At 38.6% G+C, this 15,918-nt stretch overlaps 1 protein-coding gene across 2 annotated transcripts in view; it reads left to right on the plus strand.

Moving 5' to 3' along the window:
• Positions 1–260: 260 nt before the first annotated feature.
• Positions 261–15,918, plus strand: part of CRTC1 (CREB regulated transcription coactivator 1) — a gene marked incomplete at its 3' end in the record, with an annotated part of 93,915 nt that continues 78,257 nt past the window's right edge. For both annotated transcript variants that reach the window (XM_081338974.1, XM_081338973.1), the window contains exon 1: positions 261–393. In XM_081338974.1, the coding sequence (XP_081195100.1) occupies positions 262–393 (132 nt within the window). In that variant the 5' untranslated portion in view covers position 261. The remainder of the gene's footprint in view (positions 394–15,918) is intronic.

A 15,918-nucleotide genomic window follows, 5' to 3' on the forward strand; every position in this document is an offset into this window, starting at 1 on the left:
TACGGCTGCGCAGTTCGGGCCGTTCGGCTGGCTCTTGCTCGGACGGCGCATGCGCAGAAGCGCGCTCCTAGCCTTTCAGGCGCTCGCTTCGGCCTCGTCTCTCTCTCTCTCTCTCTCTCTCTCTCTCTCTCTCTCTCTCTCCTGGTGCGCCTGCGCAGTTGGCGCCGTCTGGTTGGCGGTGGTGTCTGGAGCCCGCTGGGAGAGGGGGGGGGGAGTCGGGGGGGGGAGAAAGAGGAGGAGGAGGGATGCGGACGGGGGAAGATGGCGGCGGCGTCGTCGAACAACCCGCGGAAATTCAGCGAGAAGATCGCGCTGCACAACCAGAAGCAGGCCGAGGAGACGGCGGCCTTCGAGGAGGTCATGAAAGACCTCAGCCTGACGCGTGCCCACCGGGTGAGGAGGAGACCCGACGGAGGAGGGGAAGGATGGAGAGCAGGAGGGACCGATGGACTGACGCGCTGTCCCGAGTCCCCTCAGAAATGGAGGGGGGGGGGGTTTGCCTCGAAATTCGCCCCTCTTCTCACTGCGCGGCTTAGGCAGGGGGCCGCTTTTAAAAAGTCCCATTTCGGAAGGGGAGTCGAGCGGCACGCTCTTTTTTTTCCCCCTTTTCCCCGAGAAAAGGGGAGGTCTTCGAAAACCGCCCCCTCAATTTGGGGTGAGGGAAGGGGATTAAAATTGGGGGATTAAAAACGCCGGATTGGCATCCTTTTCCCCCCCCCTCGCCTCACCGAGTGGGTGTGGGGGAGAGAGAACGGATGGGGCCAGCCCGTCATTTCAAGCTTGAGGAGTGGGGGCAGTTGAGGGGCTGGGGGAGCAGACGCCCCCCCCGATCAGGGACGGAGCTGGGAATCGAAAGCAAAAATCTGTTGAGGAAGAAGGGAGAAGTTAAGCCCCCCGGTTAAAAAAATAAAATAAAATCCCGTTAAACGTTGTGATCGTTCCCCTTTACGCTGTAATGGCTTTATGCTGTTTGCCAGGGGCCTTAGTATTTGGGATCAGAAAAGCAGGATGTAGAAATGCTGGATGCATTCTCTCCCCTGGAAAAAGAAATTGGAATGAAAGGCCCTTCCGTGCTTTGGGTGAGAGAGATGGAGTGCAAAGACGGATAAACTAAAGAAAGGAGGTCAAAGGGGGATTTATTTATTTATTTATTTAGTTATATTTATATACCGCCCTATTCCCTGAGGACTCAGGGCGGTTTACAGGGAATTAAAAATCCAAAATACAAAAATTAAGAACCAAATTAAAAAATATTAAATTAACACACACACCCCTCTTCTTTTGGTACAAGGAAGGGAATTATGCCTTCCCAACCTATCATGGAGTTATTGAAAGAGGGGGAAAGGATAGATAGATAGATAGATAGATAGATAGATAGATAGATAGATAGATAGATAGATAGATAGATAGATAGATAGATAGATGATAGATAGATAGATAGATAGATAGATAGATAACAAGCTTGGAAGAAGAGTGGGTCAGAAGAAGGGATTTTAATTCCTTTCTACTTCAGGTGAGGGGTATTGGGTTAATAAAATGTAAGAATAGGGGTGGGGGAGCATGGAAGTGGAGTTAACCTCTCCAAATCAGAAGGGAATCATAACACTTTTGTCTGTCTTTTATTAAATGTTAGGGGAATAAGAGGGAATGAGTGAATTTTGATAAAAAGATCATAATGACTACTCTTTCCTCAAAGGATGGGCAAATTTGTATTTTTAATATCTAACCACGTAGCAGGACTGTATTATTATTAACCTTTACATCGTTCCTATTACCTACTCCTATTGGTATTTTATGACTATCACTTTGTTGGTTGTATCTTACGATTTATGATTGCATCTCATGATTTATCACTTTGTTGCTTGTATGTATGCTGAGAGCTTATGCCCTGGAGACAAATTCCTTGTGTGTCCAATCACACTGGGCCAATAAAGAATATTCTATATAATGGCAAATATGGGCAAGAGGCTAGCAGCGCCTATATTTTTAGGCAGATATTCCCCTGCTCAATGTATAGCTAAAAATAATGATTTATAAATATTCCTTATAAGTATATAAGGAAGTTGTAGAGTAAATCCCCTCCATATGTATGGGAAGGAAATAATAACTCTCTTCCCAATTTATGGACAGGGAATTGAAGAGTCTTGCGTATATTGGGAGGAGTGTTTAATTAAAATATTCAAGATGTGTGGTAATTACACCTCATCTTGTTATGTTTATAATGAGTGAGGCTCCCATTCTTTTATTTGTATATAAGAAAGGACAGTATTGAGGGATGAGCAGTATTGTGTATTTGGAAAAGGGGAGAAAATTAATTAGCCTTTAATTTTTGCATAAGGGAATCAATTCATTCTCCCTGTGTGTGTTTAGGAGCAAATTAAGAAAAGGGGTTAACAATCTTTTCCTTCATAAAAGAGGAGTGTGAAAATGAGGGAAATGCAAAATTAGAAAATGCTTACATCTAATTTACATGGTTGTGTGTGAATTGTTGAAAGGGTGACTTCTACCCATCTTTGCTTTTAGGTGGTGTATATTTTCCTGTAGGATATTGTGAGGACATTGTATAAAAATGCTCTCTTTCTATTTGCTTAAGCAATTGCTTAATGTTAGATGAGCAGGGAGAATTACAAAGAATTAGGTACAATCTATAGTCTGGGATACAGTATTCATTCATTTAAGGAAACAGCTATCCAGTCTTTAAGAATCTGTTACCTGGTTTTGTAGAGTGGGTCAGTGTGATCAGGTATCACAATATACTTAATGAAGTATGGATTATCAAGATACTGCTATTTTATCAGGGAGAATCATTCTTTTCTATTTTAGAATGCAATTAATGCTCTCCTGCTTGGGTGGAGTATCTGGATTTGAACAAACAGGGAAAAATATCTTTCCTTTGTATTCTGTCTGTTTCTGGGTGGAAATATATGAGATCAAGGATATTTAATATCCACTTGCTCTTACTGAAAAAGAAAACATTGGAGAAAATAATTTTATTTCCCATCCTTGCAGTGTTGTGTAATTGTAAATATTAAAGAGTTCAACATCGTGCTTATATAATTTTAGTGCATAATAGCTATGTGAGAAAGAGCACTTTAAACAGTTGATTCCTAGGAATTGGTTTGGGTATTAGCTTGTGTAGATTGTTTTGTAACTAGGAGTTTGCAATGTGTGTTGTAGCTATGTTAGTAATAAAATGTTACTAGAACTTTGAATTGTAGTACGCAGCTCTTTTCTGAAGTCACTATTCTTTCAGTGAGAAAGATTGGCTTTGTATTGAAATTAAGTTATTAACTAAAGGGGAATATTACATTTTCTGAATGAAATATCAATAGAATGATCAGCTATCTTCTTCTAAGAAATGACTTTAAGAATGGGAGAATGGCTATTGCAATGCAATTAGACGATTACAAATGTCATAAATAGAAATATTAGAGTGGAGTAAAATGAACATCCCTCCTTAAAAATGCTGATTGTCATCTAAAAAATTCTATATGGCCTATTGACTTGGGAGACTGCCTCTTTCCCATAGGGATGTGCCCAACCATTTTGTTCTTGCATACTCCATAACCAGTTTTGTCTATTGGGACTCCAGAATCACACATTCTTTACAGTACCTTTGCATTCTCCCAGACATCTGAATGGCCTCCAGAAGAGAAGAACTGGTTCCTCACACAGCCAGGGAGAGTGAAGTACACCTTTTCACTCCATCTGGTCTGTCCTTTTATATTTTACTGATTTTTTTTGGTAATGTCTTTATTTCTTTGTTGTAAGCTGCCCAGAGTCATTGAGATTTGGGTGGCAGATAAGTTTAATTAATGCTTATTTTACAAATGCAACTTTATTTATTCAATTTCTGAGTGGCTTGCAATTCTAAAACTATAAAAGAGTTAAAACAATTAAAAACAATAAAAATGTCCAAATAATAAATACAGCAGCCAAGGTGGTTTAGCCAACTAACAGTAAAGGCAAGGAACGGGGCCCCTGGTTCAGGAACAAGTTTTTAAAACCTTATAAAAGAAAATCCCAAGGGACGCAGTGGCTCAGTGGGTTAGGACGCTGAGCTTGTCGATCAGAAGGTCTGCAGTTTGGCGGGTCGAATCCCGAGTGCTGCATAATAGAGTGAGCACCTGTTACTCGTCCCAGCTTCTGCCAACCTAGCAGTTCGAAAGCACGTAAAAATGCAAGTAGAAAAATAGGGACCAGTACGGTGAGAAGGTAACAGCGTTCCGTGCGCCTTTGGCGTCATGACCACAGAGACGTCCTCGGACAAGCGCTGGCTCTTCGGCTTTGAAATGGAGATGAGCACCAGCCCCTAGAGTTGGAAACGACTAGCACGCATGTGCGGGGGAACCTTTACCTTTACTAAAAGAAAATCCCACAGGGTTGGGGTCATTATAATCTTCAACGGAAGAATATTTCACAAAGCAGAGGCTACAGTGGAGAAGGCCAGTCTTGTTCTTTCCAGTTAACACCCTTTGAGTGATGGGATTTGCAGCATGTCTACAAAGAGTTAACAATGGAAATAATTTAACTGATGACTTTGTTTAAGAAAATGGATGGGATGAACATAACAGGATTTTTACTTTTGCTATTTATCGAGTGTAGCCTCCTATCCTATGAGAAGGTCACCAGCACTGCAGCAGTTTTTGAAATAATACAAAAAAAGGTGCTTCAAGGTATATAGGAGGTGTGAACATAACATCTGTCTGGAACACTTTAAAGTAGCAATATCTTTTCCTGGGCTTGTGCTGTTGTCTTCTGCAGCTGCCATGTGACCTCAGGAAAGACAGATCGGCTAAGAATTGTGAGTCCATGCTTCTAAACATCTTTTTGGAATTAAATTGAAGGCTCTGCATGGCTCCACTCATCAGTACGTCCTGTTTGGCATAGAAAAATCTATTGCCACCAGTGTTTCTTTTTAATGGTTATTGTGGTTATTTTTTTATTACATGTCAACTGAGGGGGAACATATATTGATAATAAATTAATACTTATGGTCTAGTTTTTGATGGAGCCACATTGTGTGTTTACACTGAAGATTCATGCTGGTAAGGGCCATTCTGCAAGTTCTTCCCACATATTAAAGATTACAGCCGGCATAAAAATTCTTTCACAGTTGAGGTAAAAATACTTAGTTTTTTTCTGTAGTAGAAGTGGGATGATCAGCTTGTAAATGCCAGGATATTTGGGTTCCTAGTTAGTATAAAGACATCTAATTTATTAGGGGCAACTCAGAAAAAGGCACTAAGAATGAGGTAATTTGGAATGTGGTATAAATTACATTACAAATTGGAACAGAAGAACAAACTGAGTTGAAACACACTTTTCTCTGTTGAAAATGTGTGTTTTCCTGTTTGTGGATCTGTTAATGTTGTAGTAACTTGGTGCAGCCTGAAGTCTTTATACAGAAGATAATAACTTCCTTTATATATAAAGTTCTTTTCACATTTTGGTTAAATTCTTGCTGGCCAGATGTGTTAATACCGATATTTCAGTACAAATGCTATCTTGTATTATTATGGAAATGTATCATGTCAGAATATAAGGGTTAGAAAAGCTCTGGGCTAGAAATAAGGCAACAGTGATTTAAAATATCCACCTGATTATGAAGCTCGCTGGGTGATTTTGGGCCAGGTCTAATTTACCTTACAGGATTGAAATAAGATTTTTTTAAAATTTGGGATAAAACTATTTATGTTACTTTAGATTTCTGAAGAAAGATCAGGATATTCATTTGAACAATCAAGTAAGACCCGTGATAGGGAATTCCAGTTATGTCCCATAGCATCTGATGACAGATGAATAAATATCTAGCTACACAGGGTGAGCTATATGAACCAGTCTGGACTCTTCATTTCTTGTTACCTTTACACTGGTGTTCATTGTTGCAGAAGAACAGATGTAGTTGATATGGAGAATTAAACAGGATGTGCTGTGGGGTGTGGAGACATTTATTGGGCTAAATTAATGGTAGTGGTTTACAGAGGGCTGATGAAAGTGATGTAGCTCTGTGCCTCTGCTGTTTAAACCGCCCTTTCCTATGAGTTCTTAATGTCATTGACAACATTGTTAAATCAGTGTGCTACTTAGTATTATTGCATTTGGCAAATCAGTAAGACTTGTGAGGGTTTCTCATGCCTCCACCCCAATTCTTAAGCAAACCTTTCTGATTGTTCAATTGTATATTGAACAAATTCAGATATGGAATTGTAGATCCATGGCAAATGCAGTGCAGATACTCTACTGTAATAGTCTTGTAATATCTTAATTGTCATCCAGTGTTTGAAAATACATTTTCCTCCAGCTTTTCCTAGTCCCTTGTGGTTATTGCAAAAAAAAAAAAAGTAGCTACGAATTACACAGTGATTATTAAAGCTGTGAGTCTGGCTTTATACTCATACAGGAATGGTTTTACGTGGTTTTCTGAAAACCAAATTTATTTCTTACATTTTATGGAGCCTTATTTTTTCACTATCATTCCTTTCTCTGCATTATCTTGTGCTTCATGTCCATTAGTGTGTTTGTGTGCTTTTTCTGAGGATCTAAGATAGCCAAGTAATAAACAAATGATTACATTTTATCATTTGTTTTCCAGTGGACATTATAAATGGATCTGCCAGGGTTCAGCTGCTTGCTAATATTATTAATGGTACTTTTTGGTAGCTCATTATTGGCAGTAGCTTAATTGATCTGCTAACTTGGTTTTTGTTCTGGAAGATCTTCAGAAGAATTTATCCCTTCCATGACCGATCAACTCCATGCTTCCTTCAATAAAATTCCTTATCCTCTGTCTTATGATTGAAGCATCCTAATATGCAATTATTTTTATTAGAATGGAAAAGGTGGTGGTGGGAGAAACAATACCTTTTCAAACTCTACTGTTGCTGCAGTGCTATGTTCCTTTTTATCGTATCCCTTGAGTGGCACCTAAGGGGATGCAAATCCGTCTCATTCTTTCAGAGGGTCTGAAATTTTGGTTGGGAATCATTTGGGCAACTGATTCATATGTTTTCACGACAGAAAAACAATGTACACTGCATAGAACTTTATTTGTCATTTTATGCAATATTTTAAAAATGTCTGCTCGAAGCAATTGGAACCAATTCTTTCTATTATTACCATATTTCTTTATTATTGCAAAAAAAATTATAGCTCAATTGTAGATCTCTGGTAAGTGTGCAACAATAAAAAATAATATATAGGAAATAATAAAACCATATACAATAAAACTATATTGTGGTTCATCAATACAGCTTATGCGCCAAAATCCTATTTAGAAAGAAAGGTTTAGCATCATCATAAATGCCAAAAGGAGAAGGAGCCAGGCATACTTTGGGGGTAGAAAATCCCTGTTTCAACACTTCTCATGAATTGAGATTTCTCCAGATTTTTTTTTAATTTAAAATTGGTCCTTCTTCCATCCATCTTTATAAAAATTAAACAGCATGTCCCAAATAGCCAACTAAGCACAAAGGAACAGTCCAGTATCCATTTGCATATTTTTCCATGCATTCCACCAGTTATGAATCTGAGCCAACAGAGAGTAGGCTATTCATGTTTATTTATTTATTTATTTATTAATGGGATTTAGATCCCGCCCTATCTCCCGAAGGACTCAGGGCGGCTAACAACAAAACATATAATAAGTACAGAAATTAAGATAAAAATAAAATTAAAATCATCTGTGCAATAAATTAAAATTAAAAATTAAAAATTGTAAATATAATTAAAATGCCTGTCAGTCCAGGTCACCAAGAGTCAAAACACAAGGAAGTTTTTACGGTTGATTTCAAACATTTAGCATTTTGCAATAAGGATGCACCAGCAATGGCATTCTGCATTTTATTTATTTATTTATTTATTGATGGGATTTATATCCCGCCCTATCTCCTGAAGGACTCAGGGCGGCTAACAACAAAACATATAATAAGTACAGAAATCAAGATAAAAATGAAATTGAGAACATCAGTGCAATAAATTAAAATTAGAGAATTTAAAAAATGAATTAAAAATACTAAATATAAATTAATTAAAATGCCTGTCAGTCTAGGTCAGCCTGGTGGAACAGGTGTGTTTTGAGGCCGCGGCGAAAGGATTGGAGGTTTTGGGCCATCCGAAGCTCAGGGGGGAGCCGATTCCCTAGGGTTGGCGCTCCCACAGAGAAGGCCCTCCCCCTGGGGGTCGCCAGCTGACGGTACCCTGAGGAGGCCTTCTCTGTGTGAGCGTACTGGACGATGGGAATTTTGTTGAATCCTGTCAAATAATCGATGAATTTAAAAAATATGACATATTTTTAAAATATCAGTAGTTCAAAAATTACATGAACAAATAACGGTTGTGTTCATGGGCACAGGTGTAGCAATTATATTGTACAAAATTAAAGAGTTGTTTTTTTTAAAAAAATGGTGAATGCTGCCTAAATAGGTGTGAAATACTGTGCTAACAAAAAAACCCCTCTTCAAATTGTGACATTAGGGAAAAAGTAGTTTTTTTCTTTCCCTTTTTCCTTAGTTCTGGTTAGGGTGGAATGCATAGTTTATCCAATTGTCAGAGACACTCTTTGAGGTAGTTTTTTAGACTAATAAGTGTCTCAAGCCTGCTTCATGTGCTTCTTAATTAAGGATTCAGTTTTGGTCCACATTGGATTAGCCTTACTCCTTATTGCTGACTGGATTTTGAATCTAGCCATTGAGTGATCATTTGGTGAATTTGATTGGGCTATGGTGCCATACAGTCAGTCAAATGGGTTACCTGCTGATGGGATTGATGGCAAACCTAGACAACTGTTGTGTCAGAAACAGGAGCTCTTATTCTCCTTGCACTGGGAGTTTTGTTGCTTGTCAGCTCTGCACAGTAAGGCTTTTGCCTGGCTTTAACTTCAAGCGTGTTTAAATAAAATATTGCTAGTTAGAACAGAAGGTGCTTTAGGACATTTATCCCCATTCATGTCCTGCCAACTAATTGTTTCTTCATGACTGAACAGAGAGCACAACCACTCACGTGGTTACTTTGCCAATTGTAGTGTATCCTCTCATCTTCCTGGTAGGAAAAAAAAATATATTGTAAACAGTCAGCAGAGCTTCACAAAGAGAGTGACAAAAAAAAGCCAGTGAAAGAAAGAAAACATGTTTTGCAGGGGGAAAAGTGTTCAGAATATACATCATATGCGCACTTGGTTCATCTTGGCATGGATCCAGAGGGTTTCATGGACACGATTTTGATTTTCTCTACTCAGTAATATTCAAGACAATCGGTCTGTGGAAGCGTCTCCAGCTTAGTGCTAAGTACAAGTTTGCATGCCTGAACCTCAGTCTCCAAATGATTAGGTGACAAATTATGAGAAAGACTTTTACTTTAACACTTGAATTGCTAATTCTAATGGGGTTTTGAACCTAAAATGAACTTGGCAAAAGAGGGATTCCTGCGTTATTTGTGTCTTTAGTGTGGGTGGCTTAAGAAGTTAAAAGTTGCTTGATACTGAGCACCCAGATAATATATGTCACTTTCTAGCTGCATTAGTGTCAAGCTTTTTAGCTCACAGCCCAATCTACTCACAGGGGTTGTCAGGGGAAGAAAATAGGCAGGAGCGTTATGTGTGCTGCTTTGAGTTGTACAAAGTAAGAGCGGGTTATTTATCACCTGTTCACAACAATGTGAAATCACAGCTGCCAGTTATTTACTGGTGCTGGCCTTCATATGCAGCAGGTTCTTCCCAGTAACCTAGGACCGTGGTGGCATGCAGAGCCCTCTCTGTGGGCACACGAGCCATTGCCCCAGTCCTAGGCTTTCAGCTGGGTTTTATAAAACCTTTTCGCTTTAGGCCTCCGCCGCCGTGTGCAAAAAAAAAAAAAGGTTAATTTCAACTCGCTGGAAAAAAAAAAGATCTCGCAAAGTTGGAATTGATTGATTGAACTTTTTAGTCCCACCCAGTCTGCCGTTACCACTGCAGCCACGCCCACCCAATTGGCCACACCCACCCGGCACCCGTTGATACATAAGTGGGTTTTGGGTTGCGGTTTGGGCACTTGGTCTCTAAAAGGTTCACCATCACTGACCTAGGAAAAGGGTCCTCAACCCCGGTCCGTGGCCTGGTACCGGGCCACGGCATGCTAGCAACCGGTCCACACAAACAAGCAAAACCCCATCCGTGGGATGCAGGCAGCACTCAAAACCACACATTCTCTGCTCTGTGGAAAAACCTTTCTCCATGGAACTGGTCCCTGGTGCCCAAAAGGTTGGTGACCTCTGACCTAGGATGTCCTAATGTATCGAAGTAGTGTATGTGCAGATTCAAGCAGTGTGTCACTAAGAGATGGAAATTATCTCAGTGTGCAGATTTTCTAAGTGCTAGTCAAGATTGTTTGGTATGGCACCCGGTGTGCCAATAACCACTGGGGCCACCGTGGCAGGTTCATGACCTATAAAGCCCTACATGGCATGGGTCCGGATTACCTACGGGAGCACCTGCTGCTGGCGTCGACTTCCCTTCGTCCAGTACGCTCCCAAAGAGATGGCCTGCTCAGGGTGCCACCGGTCAGAGAATGTCGACTGGCGACCCCCAGGGGGAGGGCGTTCTCTGTGGGCGCGCCGGATCTGTGGAACCGCTTACCGGTGGAGCTCCGGATGGCTCCCGACCTTCGCTCCTTCCGCCGTGATCTGAAAACTTATTTATTCGAACAAGCCGGCCTGGTCTGATGGGTTTAGGGGTTTTTAATATTGATTTTAATTATCTATTGCATCGGGCATAATTATTTAATTTTCTTTTAACTTTCGTACCTTGTATTTTATTTTATTTTATTTTATTTTATTTTAATTCCATTTATTTTAATTCCATTTTATTTTATTTTATTTTAATTCCATTTATATCCCGCCCTTCTCCGAAGACTCAGGGCGGCTTACAAGCTTAGCAGTAGATATTTATTGCCCTGTACACTGCGGAAATTCGGGAGAAGGGCGGTATATAAATCAAATAAATATAAATATGTCGTAATCTTTCGATTTTGATTTTCAGATCTTCCTACTTTGTGATCTTTTTCAACTCTTTGTTTTCTACTAAGCCCTGCTGTCTTCTGTTCAATCACAGTTAAACATGGTGTGTCATGAGTTAAGTCTGTATCAGTTTGTGTTCGGAAATACCACAACATTTTAACCTGCTCATTTTCAACTACTTTTTCACCTCTATAGTCCCATCAATGTTTTATTACCAGAACATGATACTTTTTACAGACGTTTCAGCGAATCATTTTGGCAACTATGTTATGTTGTTTATAATCAGCTTGTGCTACCTTCTTGCGTGATCTGATCATATACCGTAATCTAGTGTTTCTCCTGCCTTTTTCCATAATCTGCACTTTGGATCATTTCATGTTTTTTCAGTTCTGGCCTAGATTGCATCAGTTTAATTTGGTTGCTCTTGCACAACCAAAATCAAGCCTTCAGTTTCTTTTTTTTTAATGTTTAATGTTCCTGTTATAAGTCATTGCCAGGTTTTATTTTTATCTAGTTTCCCCTCAATTTTTTTTGTAGAAATTGACCATCTTTTCCTTGCCAGCATTCTGTTTGCATTTTTATTACATTATTTCGATATCCACTGTTTGTTGCCTGCACATTCAGTAAGTTCCAATTTTAACTTGCATCAATGCTTGTTCTTGGCTGTCTTTTGCATAATCAACTGATGCACGCTTTTCTTGACATTTTGACCTGAAGAAGACCTCCTCCTCCATTTCTGTTGGGCAGGTATAATCAATATCACCGCAGAGATATAATTTGTAGTTAATTTGATTACCTTCCTTTTTTTCAGTCCAGGCAGTCTAATTCAGCTTGTGTCCAGTTAATAATTCCAGCTGTGTGTTGTATCACAGGTATGGCACAGGTATTGATGGTTTTTTGTGGTGTTTCCACCATTCAGTGATTTTTTAACACCTTTCTCACTTGTATATATTATTTACTGATCGCATTTTTTACCTGTCCATGCGTGAGGTTATCCAACTGTAAAGTGTTCAGATACTTGTAGGCTTGATCCTGATGGCTCCTGATGGTTTGGCCATTCAGTATTTAAATTCCATTACTATTCGTAATGCTCCTAAATCCTGCTACTACTGTAGCACATTACTCTGGGCCAAATTCCATTGCTATATCTATGCTAAAAAATTCTAAGGTTTTTGTCAATGACTGGATTTGAGTTTCTGGTTTTCCATAAAGCTTCAGATCACCCATATAAAGCAGATGTGAGATTTAATGGTATTTTTTGCTGTTTGATAACCAAGGTTTGTTTTCGTCAGAATCATTGAAAGTGAGATCACAGCAAAGACAAATAATAAGGGTGGTCATGAGTCACCCTGGAAGATGCCTCTCCTAAGGTTCACAAAATCATATTTTTTTCATCTACAACCAACAAGTTTGTCTTCCACTGATTCATTATTTTTTTCTATTAACATTGTAAATTTTTGTTTTATTGACATTGCAAAGTTTGTCTTCCACTGATTCATTATGTTTTTCTATTAACATTGTAAAGTTTTTACTGACACTATTTTGTTTCCATACATTTTATGATCCAGTTGTGTGTAATGAATCAAATATCTTTTTATAATCAATCCGTACCTTATGTATGTTTTTCACCTTTTGCAATTGTTTTAAGACCATTTTATCAATTAATGGTTTATCTTTTGTACCTATGGTTTTCATTAATTTCCTTTCTGTTCTACTGGGAGAATGTTATTTTTTTCTAAATAATCTTGGATGTTATCTGTTATTATGCCAATAAGTAATTAAAATCGTGTAGGCAAGTATGTTATTGGCTGGTAGTTTCCTGGTGTTGTCCCTTTCCTTATCTTTTGGAATCAGATAATTTTTATCGGTTATTAGCCAGTCGCTGATATCTCCTTTATGCAATAGTTCATCGAGCTATAACTGTATGTAAGCTAATCAGATATTTGAGCCAAAAGCCATGTGATGGGTTATTTCCAGGCGATGTCCAGTTTTGAATCCTTTTCACTTGATTTTTAACCATTTTTGTTATTCTTCCATTTGACTTTTACTAAATTCATGTTGATTTTTTTTATCCATCCAGCATTTTTATTGCAGCTTTTTTTGAGTCTCCCATAAATCTTTCCCAAAGTGTACTGTTCCCTTTTTGTTTTGTTTTCCATTTTCAGAATTTTTATTGCCATTTATACTTTGGTAAAATCATCTCTAGTCTCATTGAAATAGCTGATTTTGCTTAGATTGGATGATTTGTGCTTCATAATGTTAAATTTTCCCTGCTATTGTCGTTATTTGCTGTTGTGTGATTTCCAAAGTTGCTTCAAATTTTCTGCTGCTAAGCCAATATTTTTTTATTAGGCTTGATCTTTGCATTCTTCAATTTTTTTTGCTTTTTCGTGTTCTTTAAATTACATCTGATCTTAATACCTTAATCTTGAGCCCCAATCTGATCTTCCACTTTGCAATTGAACGTGATTTTAATTTTGAATTTCTAATGTCATTATCCAGTTCTTCTGTAACCACCACCACCACTGCTGTACTAAGGCAAGCTGATTGTTCTGTTTGATAGACATTATTTTAACTACTGCATATGCCTTATTCACATCCTTCATAAGGTGGCAGGTCTTTTTTTAATCCTGTGTTCAAGATTGGCTCTCTTTGTCTTTCTATTGGTAATTCTGCATGTGTCATAGTTTTTTCTTTTACTTTTTCTTGTTGGGGAGTAGTTCATGCGTGGTTTCAAGTGCTGGCCTGTACTGCTCTGTCGTTATTGCTTCTTCTAACTAAGTTATCCGTTTTTTAGTTCATATCAGCTTTTCCCTTTATACTTGCAATTGTTATAATCTGAGTTTCTTCTACTTGTCTAGTATTATTTTGGGGTCTTCTATTTTTCACAATTTTTCTGAATCTCTTCCAGTTCTGCGTTCCTGAATATTTTGTTTCTGGTAATGAATCTCCTTTTGTCTGCTTAATAGTTGTTTAGTGATATTTGATTCTGGATGAATTCTTTTCCAATATTCAAACATTTGCTTTTAAGTATCTCCACGTGCTTTGTTGGTTCCAATTTATAATAGCAGGCAATAGTGGTGTAATTTTCAAACAGAGTACACTTTTGTCTTGTCTGTGCTTGTTGTTGTTGTTTCGGTAATCCTGCAAGGCAAGGCCTTGGTTGCCCAGCCATAGCTCTTGAGTCTTGTTGCACATTTGTCGACAGATGCTCGGGAACTTATCTGACACAGGTGATCCAGTATGGGATTCTCTTTCTTTTTTAAATGGATTGATGGATACGCTTAGTTTGGCTCTTCCGCTAAGACTTATCTGGCATGGGTGACTTTAATACACTGCTGCCAGGATGGCTCTCAGTCTCATCGGAGCATTAATTGTTATTGGTTTGGTTTGTTGCACAATCAGCCAAATGTTTGGACTAGATTGGCATTTTTATCCACCTATCGAATCCTTCCCCAGGATCTGGAGTAGGCAGGTGTTGTTTGATGGTGTTAAAGGTATTGTCGCAGAGTGCTAGCTGTTCCAAGTAAAGCTGCAAATTGACTGATGATAATTTTGTCAATGGCAATGATGGTGCTTAAGTTGCGCTCCAGACTTTTTGGGATTGCATCCAAGGCACCTTTTTACTTTGGGGACTATCTTTGCTTTCTTTTGCCAGAGTTGTTCTACTTCTATTTGCAGATCTTTGTGTTTTGTGGATTTTCTCCTGTTCTTTCTCTTCTCTTCTGCTATCTCCAGGGATTGCCCTGTCCACTATCCAGACTTCCTTGCCTTTCCTAGTGACAACTGTTAGGTCCAGAATGTTATGTGGCAGATGCTTGTCTGTTTCAATTCTAAAGTCCTACGCTAGCACTTTAGCTGCTTCATTTTCTATGACTTTGTCTATTTTGTGGTCCCACAAGCAAATGGTATTTTTTTTGCAGATATTCCAATGTACTATTGTTGCTTCGTTGTTGTTTTGTTGTAGTTTGTAATCATTCTTACTTACATTTTCCGTTTGCACCATTGTGTAGTCACAGCTACCAGTTCTTTAGCTGGGTTTTGTCCTTCATATGCATCAAGTTGTTCCCAAAATCCTACGCTATCATTGTGGATCCAAGCAGTACTGCCTTTTGTAATTGACAGATAGAATTTTTTTTGTCAATTTCTGTATTTTCTAAGTGCATTTTTGGTATGGCTCCCAGTGTACCAATAACCATTGGACCACCCTTGCTGGTTTATGCCATAATCCTTCAATTTTGATTTTCAGATCTTTTACTTTATGATCTTCTCCAAAACCTTTGTATTCTAGTGTATTGGACACTGATATTGCCACATCAGTTATCCTTAGTTTCTTCTTTTCAAACATAGTTAAAACTGGTGTGTTATGAGACAAGGCTTAAGCAGTTCATATTCAGAAATTCCACAATATTTCTAACCTGAGCAGTTTTGACTACTTTTTCAATTCTTATTTTCTGACCAATTTTTAATTACTGGCACATGATGACTTTTACAGATGTCCCTGTGAATCATTTTGTTAGCTGTGCTACAGTTGTTTGTTTATAATTAGTTTGTGCTATCTTCTTGCTCAAGCTGATTTACTGTTCTTCTGCCTCTTTTCACAATCTGCACTTTGAATCATTTGACGATTTCTCAGTTCTGGTCTTGATTGCATTAGTTCAAATAGCTTGCTCTTTCACAGCCAGAATCAAGTCTTCAGGTGTTTTTTTTTTAATGTTCTGGTTGTGAGAAATTGCCAGGTTTTATCTTTATCCATTTCCCCCCCCCCCTCAAACCTTTTGCAGAAATTGACCATGTAATGCTTTTCCTTGCCAGCACTCTCTGTTTGTGCTTTTATTACATTAGTTCAATATTCACTTTTTGATTCCTGCAACATTTCGTAGGTTCCAATTTTTAACTGGCATCAGTGCTTGTTCTTGTCTGTCTTTT

This window comes from Vipera berus (assembly GCF_964194415.1).
Source record: "Vipera berus genome assembly, chromosome: 1".
NCBI classification, from domain to species: Eukaryota; Metazoa; Chordata; class Lepidosauria; order Squamata; family Viperidae; genus Vipera; species Vipera berus.